At 40.9% G+C, this 16979-nt stretch overlaps 1 protein-coding gene across 2 annotated transcripts in view; it reads left to right on the plus strand.

The window, feature by feature from the left end:
* Positions 1–16027, plus strand: part of SCRG1 (stimulator of chondrogenesis 1) — a 50234-nt gene extending 34207 nt beyond the window's left edge. For both annotated transcript variants that reach the window (XM_056560780.1, XM_056560778.1), the window contains exons 3-4: positions 11045–11323; positions 15098–16027. In XM_056560780.1, coding sequence (XP_056416755.1) covers positions 11088–11323; positions 15098–15152 — 291 coding nt within the window. In that variant the 5' untranslated portion in view covers positions 11045–11087 and the 3' untranslated portion in view covers positions 15153–16027. The remainder of the gene's footprint in view (positions 1–11044; positions 11324–15097) is intronic.
* The last annotated feature ends 952 nt before the right edge of the window (positions 16028–16979 follow it).

Consider the following 16979-nt stretch of genomic DNA (forward strand, 5'->3'; position numbering starts at 1 on the left):
TAGTGAACTAAGGGCGGAAGTGTCGGCCCCAGCAGGCATCAGTGACGTTGTGCCTGCTGGGGAAGTCTGCCTGGTAGTGAGCACACTACCAGGCAGACAAAAAAGCTTTTTTAATATAGTAAACAAAAATGTAAAGGCAGGGAGGGGGTTAGGGATAGATGGGCAATAGGCAGGGACAGAAAAAAAATGGGTGGTGGGAGCTACCCTTTAACTTGCAAAGTATAATACTAAAGGTAATGGTTATTAGAATACTGAAGGTGGGACCAGGAATTTATTATGATTACTATGATATTTTGAGTTGGGAAGGAATTTTTCCCCTTGGTATGGGGCTATTGGCATCTGCCTCATAAAGGTTTTTTGTCTTCTTCTGGATCAGCACAGTAGGGTATAAGATGGATCAGCATGGTAGAGTTATAGCTTGAACACAATCGGCTGTTGTCTTCTTTTAACTTTAGCAGCTACGGAGCTATCATTGTGGTTTAACAATCTCCCTCTGCTCTGTGCTTACATTATGCATCTGACAGCCTTTGCCTGATACTAATACAACATAATTAAAGTCTTCACTATGTTCTTTACTCAGTCACAGATAGGCGCATAGGGTCCCATTACAAGAGAAGTACTATACATTTAAAATCATCATTATCATTCTGGTTGTGCTAGTTTAGTGTTGTACAGTGGTCTAGTCAACCATTCAAGTCAAGACTCCAGAGAAGAAGAAATCATTTACAGGCCAAGAGTCTGTCTCACTCTCCAGTATGAATAATGATATCCATATTCTGTTTATGTTTCTTTTCTTAATGTATTTTATCTTTCATTACATTTTGTCCGTCAGTGTATAGTGGAATATTGTGCTATTGTGTACAGTGGAATATAATTACAGTTTGCTTTTGTCAATTCAGATCAGGTTGCTCAATCCTGTGACACTAATTGTTGGCTGCTGTTACATAATTTTTTCTCCTTCTTGCCTTGTAGCAATGCCAATACATAGATAACATTGTGGATTGCATGGGTAGCGTGCCAAGGTATATTTTTAACCCCAATCTGGGCCCAACACACTTTTTATTTGAATATAAAATACTAATAGTGTGTTAACCCCTTAATGACGCATGACTTAAATGTATGTCCTGGTGAGCTGGTACTTAACGCACCAGGACGTACATTGACGTCTTAAGCATAACTGTGAGCATCGCAGCGATGCCCGGATCATGCGTGGCAGGTCCCGGCTGCTGATCACAGCCAGGGACCCGCCGGTAATGGCGGACATCCGCGATCCCGCGGATGCCGCCATTAACCCCTCAGATTCCGTGATCAATACAGATCACGGCATCTGCAGCATCGCGGTCACTAAAATGGATGATCGGATCGCCCTCAGCGCTGCCGTGGCGATCCAATCATCCAGCACGGCAGACGAGGTCCCTTCACCTGCCTCCACTGCCTTCCCACAGACCAGAGCAGAAGATGACTGATAACACTGATCAGTGCTATGTCCTATACATAGCACTGAACAGCATTAGCAATCGAATGATTGCTATAAATAGTCCCCTATGGGGACTATTAAAGTGTAAAAATAAAAGTTAAAAAAGTTAAAAAATAAAGTTAAAAAAGGTGAAAAACCCCCTCCCCAAATAAAAACATAAATTGTCCTATTTTCCCTATTTCACCCCCAAAAAAGTGTAAAAAAAATATTTTATATACATATTTGGTATCGCCACATGCGTAAATATCTGAACTATTAAAATAAAATGTTAATGATACTGTACGCTGAACGGCGTGAACGTAAAAAAAAAAAGTCCAAAATAGCTGCTTTTTTTATAACATTTTATTCCCCCAAAAATTTATAAAAAATGGATTAAAAGTTTTATATAAGCAAATATGGTATAAAAAAAAGTACAGATCACGGCGCAAAAAATGAGCCCTCATATCACCGCATATACGGAAAAATGAAAAGGTTATATGTCTTCAAAATAGGGGGATTTTAAACGTACTAATTTGGTTAAAAAGTTTGCGATTTTTTTAAGTGCAACAGTAATAGAAAAGTATGTTATCATGGGTATCATTTTAATCGTATTGACCCAAAGAATAAAGAACACGTCATTTTTACCGTACATTGTACGGCGTGAAAACGAAACCTTCAAAAATTAACATAATTGCGGTTTTCTTTTTAATTTCCCCACACAAATAGTATTTTTTGGTTGTGCCATACATTTTATGGTAAAGTGAGTGGCATTACAACGGACAACTGGTCACGCAAAAAACAAGCCCTCATACTAGTCTGTGGATGAAAATATAAAAGAGTTATGATTTTTTTGAAGGCGAGGAGGAAAAAACGAAAACATAAAAATACAATTGTCTGAGTCCTTAAATGGGCACTCTCTTTAAAATTAATTTTTGCTATTACACTCTATATGGTAAATAAAAAATATTTCTAATATACTTTGGTTATAAAAAAATTTAGTTTTCTATATTTTATTTGTGCTTAAAAAAGCTCAAGAGCACATTTTCCCCCAACTCATACACAGAGTTAGGACCGAAGCCCAAACACAGAAAATGCAGCCTGGAGTGCTGAGACACCAACAACATATGGCAGTTAAGTGTGAGAGGAGCTATGATTGGATGAGGCTGGACAAACCCCCCTCAGCACTCCAGGCTGCACTTTCTATATTTGGGCTTCGGTCCTAAGTCTGTGTATGAGATGGGGGAAAATGTGCTCTTGAGTTTTTTTAAGCACAAATAAAACATAGAAAACTTTTTTTTTTAAACAAAGTATATTAGAAATATTTTTTATTTACCATAAGGAGTGTAATAGCAAAAAATAATTTTAATGAGAGTTACCCTTTAAGGCCCAAATGGGCTGAGTCCTGGGGGTTAAACAACTAATGGGGGTTAAACAACTAATCAAATATTATAGTATGTACAAATTATAACCACTTTTTTAAAGGGGTTATCCACCATAAGGTGATTTTAGTACGTACCTGGCAGACAGTAATGGACATGCTTAGGAAGGATCTGCGCTTGTCTTGGGGCTAAATGGCTATGTTGTGAAATTATCATAACACTGTGGCTAGCTTTTTGTGAACTGGCATTTCCTGTTTGAATTTTCTTTTTTGCCTACAAATCCCATAATTCAATTTCCGGCCCTCTCACACATCAGCCACCCCACCTATTGAAACATAAATGAGCTGCATCCATTCAAAAGACCTGTGGTTTTCAATCGGGGTGCCTACAGCTGTTGCATTAGTTGCAGATTGATCTCTCTCCCACCAAGTGATCCCTCCACCCATTGAAGCAGACAGGCTCCCTGTCATCAGCTGACTAGTGAGTCGGGTCTCGGCCGCATTGCAAGCTGGGAAAAATCTGAGACAACAGTCATTTTGTATGCTGTTAAAAATTTATATTGGGGCGAAAATCACATAAGAATTGTGAGAAAACCGTCACACACAGGTATAGACACTATATTATGAACTACTCTAACTTTACAGCCCCTGTAGCATAGTCAAACAAAAAACATTCCTGGAATACCTCTTTTAGTTGTGATCACAGGGGGCTAAAGATTAAAGAACTATTGCTTGGAGAAATATTATATTTCCTTTAGGTTGGATTTGATGTGGCCCAGAGAGCACATAACTAGAAGGTCCACTTGTTAGTGCTCTCCCACTTGCATGGTGGTAACCATTTTGAAGCGTTTCCTAGTTGCAATTCAGAAAGAGCAGTCAAGAAGGCTTGATCATTTTTACAAAAGGGATTTGGTGCTTAATATGTTATTTTAGCAACCTTTTGAGCCACTAGATGCACAGGATCACATCTTATGTAGAAACAATTCATTTTACCCTGTAAAGTTTACATGACTTCTACAGTAATTGAAGGACTGAAAAGACAATTGGCGCACTATCTTCAGTACTTTAGTGAAAATTCTGAAGTAATTTTCCAGATTCCATGAAACAATACCTGTTTAATGTGCACTGTCTTTCTAAAACTAGAACTGCGCTCACATTTATCTTGCTCATGCTTATATTAGTACTTAGTTCTTTAAAGGGGTACTCCGCTGTTAGACATCTTATCCCCTATCCATCTCCCCTGCAGCAGCCCGGTACCTCAGCAACCCGGAGCTGTGTTTTCTCCAAGGCTGATGACGGGCAATGCATGGGACAGGGCATCGTGACGTCATGCCCAACCCCCCTCAATGCAAGTCTATGGGAGGGGGCGTGACACCCCTTACATAGACTTGCGTTGAGGGGGTGGACGTGACGTCACAAGGGCGCAGGCCGTTACATCGCAATGCCCCTTCCCCTGCACCGCCCATCATCAGCCTTGGAGAAAACGTAGCTCCGGGCTGCTGAGGTACCGGGCAGCTGCAGGGGAGATCGCGGGGGTCCCCAGCGGTGGGCCTCCCGTGATCAGACATCTTATGCCTTATCCTCTGGATAGGGGATAAGATGTCTAACAGTGGAGTACCCCTTTAAAGACCTTATTGAAATAAGTTGCCAGTACAATAGCAATAAAATCAATGATCCGTGTGTTTTATTGAAATAAACCACTAATCACACAAGCACTTAGCATTCATATATTCTATAAAAATGTCTCCATTAGGGCTCCTTCACACACTTATTTTTCAGCTTGTTTGAATTTTAAGTATTTACATCATTTTTATCAAGTGTTTTTAGTGGGGTTTTTATTTGTAAGAGTTGAAATGTGTTTTTTTCAGCAATTTTTCAATTCTGTGGAAAAAAACCAGGTCTCATGAAGTAGTCTATGATGGTTTCACCCACCTGTACACCATGGAGGAATGGCCTCCGAGATCCCCAGTTGTTAGGTCTCCACTTACATCTTAAGACTGTTACAATCGGCATAGTTGTAAAGAACACATGCTGCTTGGATGACAACATCAATTTTGGCCTCAACCAATTGCAGTGCACTGGTTAACACCCTCCACTTACCATGATACTGAAGGTTGACTCCATGAGGCCTCATGCCTGGCATTGAATACTCTACTGCATACATCAAAGACTCCTCTATGGGTATGGGCAGTTCTTGACTCCCACATTTCAATGTCATTCGTACCTGTCCTCATTACTTCCATAGTCCTCATTACTACCATAGACATCTGCTGTTACCAAATCTGCTGAGTAAGGTTTGGCAATAGACTAAAAATACTGTGGGTTCTGTGACATATTCTCCTCACAATCCTGGAAACCTAGGATGACAGATTTATCATCCTAGATTGAAAGTACGAGGATGCATAATTTTCACTCCTCAGAGGAGGAGCACAGACAGGGTGAAGTGAGTATGTGGGGTACCCAGGAAATGTGCCCGCCATACCAGGAGTCTGGGAGATCTTCCCTTTTTCCAAAAGTTAAGCAGATATTCCTTAAGAGTTGGCAAGTATGATAGAAGTGTTATTTTGCTTAGGAGCAGTATTATAAATTGTGCCTTAAAATCAGACACTTTCTTCCCAAGATTCAAAAGCAACATTTATAAATGAGAAAATATGAGGCCAAATTTATCAATCTGCCTGAAACCAAAACTGGTTTACCGGGCTCTGGTAAAATGAACGCTGAACTCCGATTGGTAGTTATGGGCAAAACCAGAAAGCTTTGGTTTCCGGCAAATTGATAAATCTGGGTCATGATGTATAAAAAATACATTGCAATACACTCTTCAACCATTGCTGGACAGAGAGAGGGGCTACCCCCAAAAAGTCCTCACCCCTTATCAGACTAACTGACAGAGACAAGAAAAGGATAGGAAAGTGATCCCGTTTGTGAGGACATATCATCCCTTTACTACAAAAATGTATCAAATAGTTAGGGAACACTGGAAAATCTTAGAAAGATCTTATCCAGCCATTGAAGAATTAAAAAATCCACCACACATTTGCAATCAATGACCACAGAATTTGTCTCATAAGGGCAGGTATAGGTATTAAACAGAAAAGTCGTCAAACATTCCTGAGTATCAAAAAATCTGGGACATTTCCCTGCTTGAGCTGTGCTCAATGCAGCAATGTTATCAGAGGGGATTTTTTCACACATCCGCATACTGGAAAGAAATTTCCAATTACAGGATTTTTTACATGTCAGTCTTGTAATGTCATCTATCTGATTAAGTGTCCTTGTGGTCTCCAGCGTGTAGGAGACCGCATCAATAGGCACAAATCCAGCATTAGGTGCAGTAACTTGTTGTTACCAATCCCACAATACTTTAAAGAAAAATGTCATTCTATTGCACAGTTGAAACATCAGGTGATAGATGAGGTACTCCCACCTAGACGTGGGGGTGATATTAAGAAACTGCTCCTTAAGAAAGAAGCATTTTGGATACATCATTTGGACACTCTGGCACCACTTGGGTTAAATCGCGACTATGAGTTATCTCAGTTGTTTTAATCATGCATAGTTAGCTGATGAATACTATTGCAATGCACTTTTACATTACAGAGAGCAACTTGAGGTCCTTTACGGCGGGGTGCCACGGAACTAAGGATACATGCTCCTGTTTTTCCTTTTTCGAATGTTTATTTGTTTTGTTTATGGTTGCTAGGCTACTGATGTGACGTCGTTTGTGTGAGACGGATATTGTATATATCACACGTGTTAATGTTCTCATTATGCGGTTGAGAAAGGCTGGTATAGCCGTAACGTGTACTGCCTAAGTGTTACTGCTATGAAGCTAAAATAAAAGCAAAGATTGTTCAGCAATATACGAGTGCCAGGATGCCTTTCTTCTACTTGGATACTGCTTTGATCCAAGAGCACCACCGGTGTGCAGTGTCGTCCTGCCTTGGCATTTCTGGATTAGTTCATTGCATGGACCTAAAATAGTTATTATGTATTCAAACAAAAATAAAAGTAATTTGTCTTTATAGTGCATTATCCTTTCTGCACAGCAGGTGGCGCTACCAGACCCTTCATTGGTGTTGCTGTTTAGTATCAAGTTACCAGACCAATAGCTGTACTTTCCAGACAATAGAAAGACAGATGTATACATGAAACTCATCAATATCAATTGTTGAATGTTATTATAGGGATTGTTTGCTATTAGACATCTCAGACAATGTGATCTCCCCATTCCCTTATCAATGCCTCCTTGAAGCATGACTGCAGGGTACACAGAGCATTACAGGCCATCCATAGTTCACAAATAACTCGCTGCTGTTTACTATGCTCATTTCTTCAGATGGGTTTAAAGGAACCTAGAAAGGGAACTTTTTCCCACACAATAAAGCCTACCTCAGTATTCAATAAATTTATGGGATATTCCAGCCAAATACATCTTATCCCCTATCCAAAGAATAGGGGATAAGATGTCTGATCGTCGTGGGGGTGGGGGCGCCACTGGGACCCCTGCGATCTCCGCACAGCATCTGCATTCTATGCGGGGCTGCTTCTCCAGTCTCAGAACACTTTTGTGTTTCCGTAACTGGAGATGTGACGTAACGCCAATGCCCCTCCATTCATGTTATAAGAGGAGCGGATAAGATGTATTTGGCCGGAATACCCCTTTAAACGGTTGCCGTCTATGGACGAGCCGGCTCGTCCTGAGACGGCAACCGTTGTATGACGCGGGCTCCCGACTCGATCCCGCGTCATACCGGTCGGCCCCCAGCTGATACCTATAGCTGAGGGCCGGCGTTAATAGGTGACATGCGGCGATTGCCGCGGCCAGCTATTAACCCTTTAGATCACCACTGTCAAAGTTGACAGCAGCGTCTAAAGGGACATTTAAACGCTCCATGGTGGTCCAGTGGGGAGGATTTCCCCCGCCCCGCAGTCCGATCGCGGGGGGGGGGGTTGATCCACTGCTGAGGTACCTCTCCTTCACTGCTGGCTTCTGCGCTGAGAATGATAAAGCTTGGCAGGGCGCAGAGCACACAGATCAATGTGGTTCTTATAGCCGTTTTAACCCGTCATCGCCCGTTATGAATAACGGGCGATGACGGGTTAAAACGGCTATTAGAAAAATCCCATAGACTATAATGGGATTTTCTAACGTATGTTAGGGATTTTCTAATGGTGGTTTAACCCCGCGATCGCCCGCTATTTTATAACGGGTGTTATATAACGGGTACTTTTCATAGTGTGGAAGCAGCCTAACATTTAATGACCTTTAACATGAAAATATGGTTATATATTAAACATTTATAATTAATTAAAATCAGACATATATTGGGGAAGATTTACTATTACAAAAATGTGTCAGTATTGTGGGGTAATTTGCACCAGTGTTGTAATGAGTGTTAGACACTTTTGCTCCTCGGTTGCCAAAGGGCACGGCTTAGTGTAAAGTGAGTCTGGCCTCAAGGGAAAGAGGTGTGGCTTGGATGCTACTTTGTATGCCAAAAGTGATACCAAAATTGGGACATTACACAATACATTCTAAACATATGCCAAATTTATCACACAGACTACGCCATTGTGATGAATCTGGTGCATTTTTAGACTGTGAAGCCTAGGTAGACACTGCCTGTCACACAGTACTAGAAAATCCCTGATATTGTTTCTATTCTGTTTTAACTTTTAGATTGTATAATATTTTATTCCATTTCTATTTTCTGTGCCTGATTATATTGGCAGCCATCTTGGCTGAGCTGCTTTTAATTGCACTTGGAGACAGGCTTTACAGCAACCACATGGACTTAACTTGATTGACTTCTCATGGGGGTTTGGTGTGAGCCTCTGTTATCTATCTATCTATCTATCTATATATATATATATATATAGCTATAAAATGTTTGCAGTAATCCTGCTTGTAATGATAAAGGGGAGACTGCTGAAAATTGATCTCTACAAGACAGGAAGTAACAGCTTATTGTTAGGCTTGGTGGCCAGAAAAACTGTCAGGTTTTAGCTCTGTATTGGAAACACATTCTATGAGTAAAGAAACAAATTCCTAATTCCTTATTAACCTCTTTAACCGGTTGCCGTCCAAGGACGAGCCGGAGTCAAGAGCCCACGCCATACCGACCGGCCCCCAGCTGATTCTTGTAGCTGGGCGCTGCCATTAATAGCCGACATGCGGCAATTGCCACGGCTGGCTAGTAACCCTTTAGATCGTCGCTGTCAAAGTTGACAGAGGCATCTAAAGGGACCTTTAATCAGTCCCTGGTGGTCCAAACAACCCCACTCCCCCCCGCAGTCCCATAGCGGTGGTGGGGGGGGGCGATCCACTGTAGAGGTAGCCGGAGGGCTTACCTCTGCTTCCTTGCTGGTCACGATTCTGTGGAACTACATTGATCTGTATGAGGAATCTACTGATTCCTCCTAAAAGTTTCCTAAGGGGACTTAAGGTGTAAAAAAAAAATAAAAATAAAAGTTGAATAAAAAGTTTAAAAAAACCACCCATTAAGCCCTTCCATATTAAAAGTTTGAATCACCCCCCTTTTCCCAAATTACATATAAAAAATATGTAAACATAATAAAAATAATCATATGTGGTATTGCCTCATGTTAAAATGTCCGAATTATAAAAATATAATGTTAATTAAACTGCATGGTCAATGGTGTTTACGTAAAAAATACCAAAGTCCAAAATTGCATATTTTTGGTCACCTTGTATACCCTAACAAAATGTGTAAAAAGCTATTAAAAAGTCCCACCAAAACAAAAATGGTACCAATAAAAATTAGCCCTCATATATCCCCATATACAGAAAAATAAAAAAGTTATAGGAGTCAGAAGATGACAATTTTCAACATACAAATTTTACTGCATGTAGTTATAATTTTTTTAGGCAGTAAAATAAAATAAAACCTACATAAATTGGGTATCCTTGTAACCGTATGGACCTACAGAATAAAGATAAGGTGTCATTTTTACGAAAAGTGCACTGCGTAGAATCAGAAATCCTCAAAAATTACAAAATGGCGTTTTTTTTTCTTCTTAATTTTGCCCCACAAAATTTATTTTTTTCTGGTTTCACCATAGATTGTGTAGTGAAATGATTTATGTCATTACAAAGTAAAATTGGTGGTGCAAAAAAAAAAAAAGCCCTCGTTAGGGTCTGTAGGTGGAAAACAGAAAGCATTATGATTTTTAGAAGGTGAGAAGGAAATAATGAAAGTACAAAAATGAAAAATGGCCTGTTCCTTAAAGGCATACTCCCCTGGAAAACATTTTTTGTAAATCAACTGGTGCAAGAAAGTTATACAGATTTGTAAATGACTTCTATTAAAGAAAAATGTAATCCTTACACTTATCAGCTGCTGTATACTACAGAGGATGTTCTTTTTTTTTTATTATTTATTTTCTGTCTGACCACAGTGCTCTCTGCTGACACCTCTGTCCATTTTAGGAACTGTCTAGAGCAGGATAGGTTTGCTATGGAGATTTGCTCCTACTCTGGAAAGTTCCTGACATGGACAGAGGTGTCAGCAGAGAGAACTGTGGTCAGACAGAAAGGAAATTCAAAAAGAAAAGAACTTTCTCTGGAACATACAGCAGCTCATAAGTACTGGAAGGGTTAAGATTTTTAAATAGAAGTAATTTACGGATCTGTTTAACTTTCTGGCACCAGTTGATTTAAAATAAAAATATTCCAGTGGAGTACCCCTTTAATGGGTTAAACAAAGTTAGACTAACCCTACTTGCGGATACCTCTACAGGCATATATATATATATATATATATATATATATATATATATATATCTTTGTCTTTTAAAGTAATCCTGGTAATAAAGGGATTAGAGATGAGCGAACTTACAGTAAATTCGATTCGTCACAAACTTCTCGGCTCGGCAGTTGATGACTTTTCCTGCGTAAATTAGTTCAGCCTTCAGGTGCTCCGGTGGGCTGGAAAAGGTGGATACATTCCTAGGAAAGAGTCTCCTAGGACTGTATCCACCTTTTCCAGCCCACCGGAGCACCGGAAAGCTGAACTAATTTATGTAGGAAAAGTCATCAACTGCCGAGCCGAGAAGTTCGTGACGAATCGAATTTACTGTAAGTTCGCTCCTCTCTAAAAGGGATGCTGGTCCTAAATGTAAAACTGCATTGTTAAAATACTTTTTTGTAACACCAGTCACAGATGGGCTACTTCTTTATCTTTCAGGTGGAAAACCTCCAATAAAGTATATATTGTCCACCATATAACTATGAAGGCTGTCCAAGTAGCACTGCTTTTATTTGCTGTGTGGGAAATAAGTGCCACCCCCACTGGTCGCCTCTCCTGTTATAAGAAGATTTTAAAGGACCGAAATTGTCACAATATTCCTGAGGGAATAAAAGATCTTTTTCCTCTAAATAGGAACCTCCAGGACCATTTTTGGGAGGAAAGAGAATGTGAAATGGTCTGTTACTGCAATTTTAATGAACTGCTCTGCTGTCCAAAGTAAGAATTGTCCTATCTTCTATATTTGGGTTTATTTTTGTGTCTATATACTCCAACATGTACAATCAGCCATTGCAGGCCTGCAGCAATATACACTTCCCCATCTTTTACTTTTAATGACCTTATTTTTGTATTATATAAAGCACTAATAAATATCACAAGACATTTTGTATTGCAAACTCAAGCTCCAATTTATGATTTACATGACATATCTAACAACAGCACAAATGAAGAATGCTGGAATGGCTATCTATAGGAATGATGAGTTCTCTTTGTGTACATAAAAATAAAATCTGGCCAACATTTAGAGGGTGAACCGTGTCTAACCAGCTCGGGGTAGGTAATTGTACAGTATCTTATTTGCCTGATTAAAGAAGACGTTTGGTACTGGAAGTGGGCATCAGTCATACACTATCAATCAACGTATATCTATCTGTATTTGTTACACAATTTAGATTTTATACCCAGCAGAAAACTGGAGGCTCTCAGGCTAATTCCTCCCGACCACGGGGACGGAAGATCGTGAAGTCACGGCTCCGCCTCCGTGTGACGTCACGCCCCACGCCCTCAATGCAGGTCTATGGGAGGGGGCGTGGCGGAAGCCACGCCCCCTCCCATAGACTTGCATTGAGGGGCGGGGTGTGACATCACACGGGGGCGGAGTCGTGACATCACGATCTTCCGTCCCCGTGGTCGGGAGGAATTAGCCTGAGAGCCTCCAGCGCTTCCGGAAGCAGTTACAGGTGGGTGCCGCATGCTATATTGCGGGGTTCCCCAGCAGCGGGACCCCGGCGATCTGACATCTTATCCCCTATCCTTTGGAGAGGGGATAAGATGTCTAGGGGCGGAGTACCCCTTTAATGTATTAAAGAGAATATCACATTTAGCAGAGGCCAGCCCAGGACATGTATTTATTATACATTTAACAACTACATAAAGTGATTTAGTAACAGTACGATGAATCAAAGTTCTTTAACATTTTTTTATGATCACAAGCCTCAAAAGCTATACCATTAATGGCGCCCTGTTAAGCAGAGATGGCACCAAGTGCCTCTGCACTGGTCACACACTACTAAGGCTGTACCTGCTTATGACAATAAAATGGAACTACAGAATAGTAAATTGGCTGGTTACTACTGATAAATGAATTGAGTCCCCAGGATTAAGGCTGGGTTCACACGGCATTAAGCAGTGATCCAGTAGGCTCCATTTAACACAATAATTCCCAATGCATGCACTAAATGACCCATAAATCACTGTTTAACTGATAGATGTCAAAAGTGTGTCATTTTGGCCTCCTTTGGGGATGCTTGTATTGGGGTTTGCTGGGTAAAAAAGGTGCAATATACATTTTGGGTGTTTTATACTGGGGCCTTATGTATTACAGACGCCATATATCAGACCTATTTGTTAGCTGCTCCTCAACCCCCCCCCCCCCCCCCCCCCAGCCTTTTAGGCAGACAGACACTGTCCATCCTAGATGAATGTTTTGCTTCTTTGACTTTTTTGAGCTTGTACCCACACCTTCCTGTCTTCAGTTTTAATATAAGTATTAGTTATTAATATTAGTTCAAGGCAGTTCTGCATTGGCTGCTTCTTTGATGAGGTAATTTATTGAAGCTGGAACTAGTGATCTCAAGCCCAGCCAGAGGGATGTCAGCCTAGGGAAGGGTGCTAAGAAGTGTTCTCATCATTACCATGAGCCGTAGCAGTTCTTAGCATCCCATAAACACATTTTGGTTCCACAGCACCACCTTATTCATGCAGCCTTACCAGTTTCTATAAGAAGAGCAGGCATCCCTGGTCCTACCATCTAACTTTGCTAGGCGTTTTGAAGGATCTGCCTTACCAGGGTTTCTCCAGCTCTGAAACACACATGGAAGTTCTTTCTCCTGTGGCACTGCCCACGTCAGAAATTGTAAAACAGATGACTTTTCCATGGACCTGCTCAAGTTGTATTTCTATGTTTCACATTATTCCCCTGAGTTGTGTTCTGCACTGCCAGACCCTCATATTAGTAAGTAGGATCCTGAACCTTCTTTGGGAAGCTCAAAAAGTGCACACTATCAAAAATGGCACTGTTACTCATCCATCACTCCATGCTCCAGCACCATTCTCATATGCCCTTGTGCTAGTCATTCCATGTCACTAGGTTATTGGTGTGTGCTACTGAGGTTATTAACAATAAGGACTATGTATATATTTCATCCATACTTTCCACTGCATGCGTCTATGGCAAAGTGTTCAAGGTGGCTATATAAATCAGCTAGGTTCTACTTGGGTTCCAGTTGAACTGGTCCACTACCTGTATGCATATGATCAGGCTCCATTTGGGCGGCCATGTTCTTCTAATGTCTTTTCACCTGTGTCCTGTAGTTGCTACAGCGGCATGCTGCCAACTAGTGACTGTGACCTGGGGATACCATGCAGTAACCTCATTGCTGGGATTAACAGTGAAAATCAGAAAATCAGACTACTATTCTAGGCACCAGAGATGTGACAATGGGATAAAGGACAGATTTAGAATTTTCATTCAAAAAATTCTACTCAGTCTGTAACTGCATGTCGGAAAGCCTGTATTGAAGTGAGCCCAGAACTTAAAGGGTTACTCCGCTGCTCAGCGTTTGGAGCAATCTGTTCCGAACACTGGAGTCGGCACCGGGAGCTTGTGACGTCATAGCCCCACCCCCATGACATCACGCCCGCCCCCTCAATTCAGCCCCCTCCCATAGACTTGCATTGAGGGGGAAGGGTGTGATGTCATGAGGGGGCGGGGCTATGACACCACGAGTTCCCGGCGCCGCAAGCGATACTTGTAATATTATTTGAATTTACAACAACTATTAGGCTTTAAAAAAATAATATAATATTCTGCTTCCCATTTAAGATGAAATGTTTTCACACAAACCCCACAATATTTAGTGGATTGTGGAGCCATTATACTACTTTCTGGCTCTCTTTAGATCCCTTTATAGTGAACAAAGGGCATACTCATTTATTTGTAAAGACAATTATCTTTGGAGTCTATCAATAGGCTCAATGACTCTTAACAAACTGCGGCATCTCCTGCTTCAATCGCTTCATTAATTGATACCAGAAGATTTCAACTATTGACCCCAAAAGAATAAGGCCTAGAAACCCATTGAGTAATACAGACATAATGGCCCAGATTTATCAAACTGTGTGAGAGAAAAAGTGGAGGGATTTTCCCACAGCAACCAATCACAGCTCAGCTTTCACTTTACCTCAGCTTGTTAGCTGAGCTGTGATTGGCTGCTGTGTAAAAATCCCTCCACTTTTTCTCTCACACAGTTTGATAAATCTGGGCCATTGTGCTTAATTGTTAATGACAATGCGGGTAATGTAAGAAAGCCCATATGTATTATATTAAGATTAAATGTAATAAAAGGCACGGTCTTCAGTACTGTATCTTCTGAAGCTGGCACAGAAGCTTAGTAGAAGCAACGTCTTTCCCATATACCAGCAGTTACCGTGAGGCTATTTGGCTGTGAGAGCACAGCTGAAGTGCTATTATGTTCTCACAATGATGCCTCTGTTCCTTTCCCCTAAAGCATCAGCTCGTGAACATGCCCAGAGAGCAGCCAGCTTGTATTAGCTTGCTGTATACTGTATCCTGAAGTGCCCGAACCATGCCTTCACAAGCATCAACTTCAACAGATTTCCAATATTAAATCACATCCAGCGATATCCACTTCTATAAGATATTTGCACTGTGTTTAACTCTTTCTGCCTTTTTTTTGTTTTGTTTTGTAGAGACATCTTCTTTGGGCCGAAGATTTCCTTTGTGATTCCTTGTAACACCCATTGATAAACAAAGCCACATTGTGTCAGAGACAGACAATGACGGACACAGGAATTGGAAAGATTTCAATGTGAAATACCTCTGCATTCATTACCCCTTTCTTACACCCCCTTCTTCCTTTACCAAAAGTTCCCTCTCTTCCTAGATGTTAATGTTGACATCAATGAGATTTTCTAAGGCAGATAGCCCATAGGTATATTGTACAATCCATGTTTAGCATTTGAGAATTTTGATTCAACATAATAATAAAAAAAAAAAATAAAAAAAAAAACGTCATTTGTTTAGTAAGAAAAGGGTGACATTTAGGAAAACATTGCTAGAGAATGTTATTCTCCTACAAAATTCGATAATTACTTTCTCTAAAGTCCCAAATTGTGTTATCAGTTAATTAAAAAAGAAAATAACCAAAAACAGGGATGTATATAACTGCTAATAGCCACACTCAACATCTGGCATAGTAAATAACATGCATGTATATCCTCTACATGAGTGGCTCGGGATATGCTAAATGGAGGAAAATATATTTTTCTAATGACGTACACTTTGTGTGTATAGAAAGCTTAAAGGGGTACTCCGGCGCTAAGACATCTTATCCCCTATCTTATCTTGTCACGCCCCCTACCAAAGGTTTGCATTGAGGGGGCGCAGCGTGACATCACACGGGGGTGGAACCGTGACGTCACAATACTCCGGCCCCGTGATCAGCAGTCATCAGACCTGGAGCGAACATGGTAAAGGGGTGCTGCGTGAAAGATCATGGGGGTCCCCCTTTGGATAGGGGATAAGGTGTCTTAGCGCCGGAGTACCCCTTTAAATGGGCACTGTCAGATACAAAAACTTTTTATACGTTGTACATCTTGGCAATGTGTCATTAAAGGAGTACACCCGTGGGGGGAAAAATTTTTTTTAAATCAACTGGTGCCAGAAAGTTAAACAGATTTGTAAATTACTTCACTTTAAAAATATTGGCCCAGATTTATCAAACTGTGTGAGAGAAAAAATTGAGTGATTTTCTCACAGCATCCAATCACAGCTCAGCTAACAAGCTCTGGTAAAGTGAAAGTTGAGCTGTGATTGGTTGTTGTGGGAAAATCACTCTACTTTTTCTCTCATAGTTTGACAAATCTGGGTCAATATCCCTTCCAGTACTTATCAGCTGCTTTATGCTCCACAGGAAGTTGTGTAGTTCTTTTCTGTCTGACCACATGCTCCCTGCTGACACCTCTATCCGTGTCAGGAGCTGTCCAGAGCAGAAGCAAATCCCCATAGCAAACCTCTCCTGCTCTGGACAGTTCTTGACATGTTCAAAAAGAAAAGAACTTCCTATGGAGCATACAGGAGCTGATAAGTACTGGAAGGATTATGATTTTCAAATAGAAGTAATTTACAAATCTGTTTAACTTTCTGGCACCAGTTGATTTAAAAAAAAAATGCTTTCCACCGGAGTACCCCTTTAACCTTTCTAATATACTTAGAAGCACAGACATGGACAAAGTCCAGTTAGTGAGGGAGGGCTAGCACTCCTCTGTGATCTCTCCTGTCTGATAGTACTCCTCTGTGCTCTCTCCTGTCTGATAGTACTCCTCTGTGCTCTCTCCTGTCTGGTATTATTCCTCTGTGCTCTCTCCTGTCTGATAGCACTCCTCTGTACTCTCTCCTGTCTGATAGTACTCCTCTGTGCTCTCTCCTGTCTGATAGTACTCCTCTGTGCTCTCTCCTGTCTGATAGTACTCCTCTGTGCTCTCTCCTGCCTGGTATTATTCCTCTGTGCTCTCTCCTGTCTGATAGCACTGCTCTGTGCTCTTTCCTGTCTGATAGCACTCCTCTGTACTC

Source organism: Hyla sarda, chromosome 1 (assembly GCF_029499605.1).
Source record: "Hyla sarda isolate aHylSar1 chromosome 1, aHylSar1.hap1, whole genome shotgun sequence".
Taxonomy (NCBI): Eukaryota; Metazoa; Chordata; class Amphibia; order Anura; family Hylidae; genus Hyla; species Hyla sarda.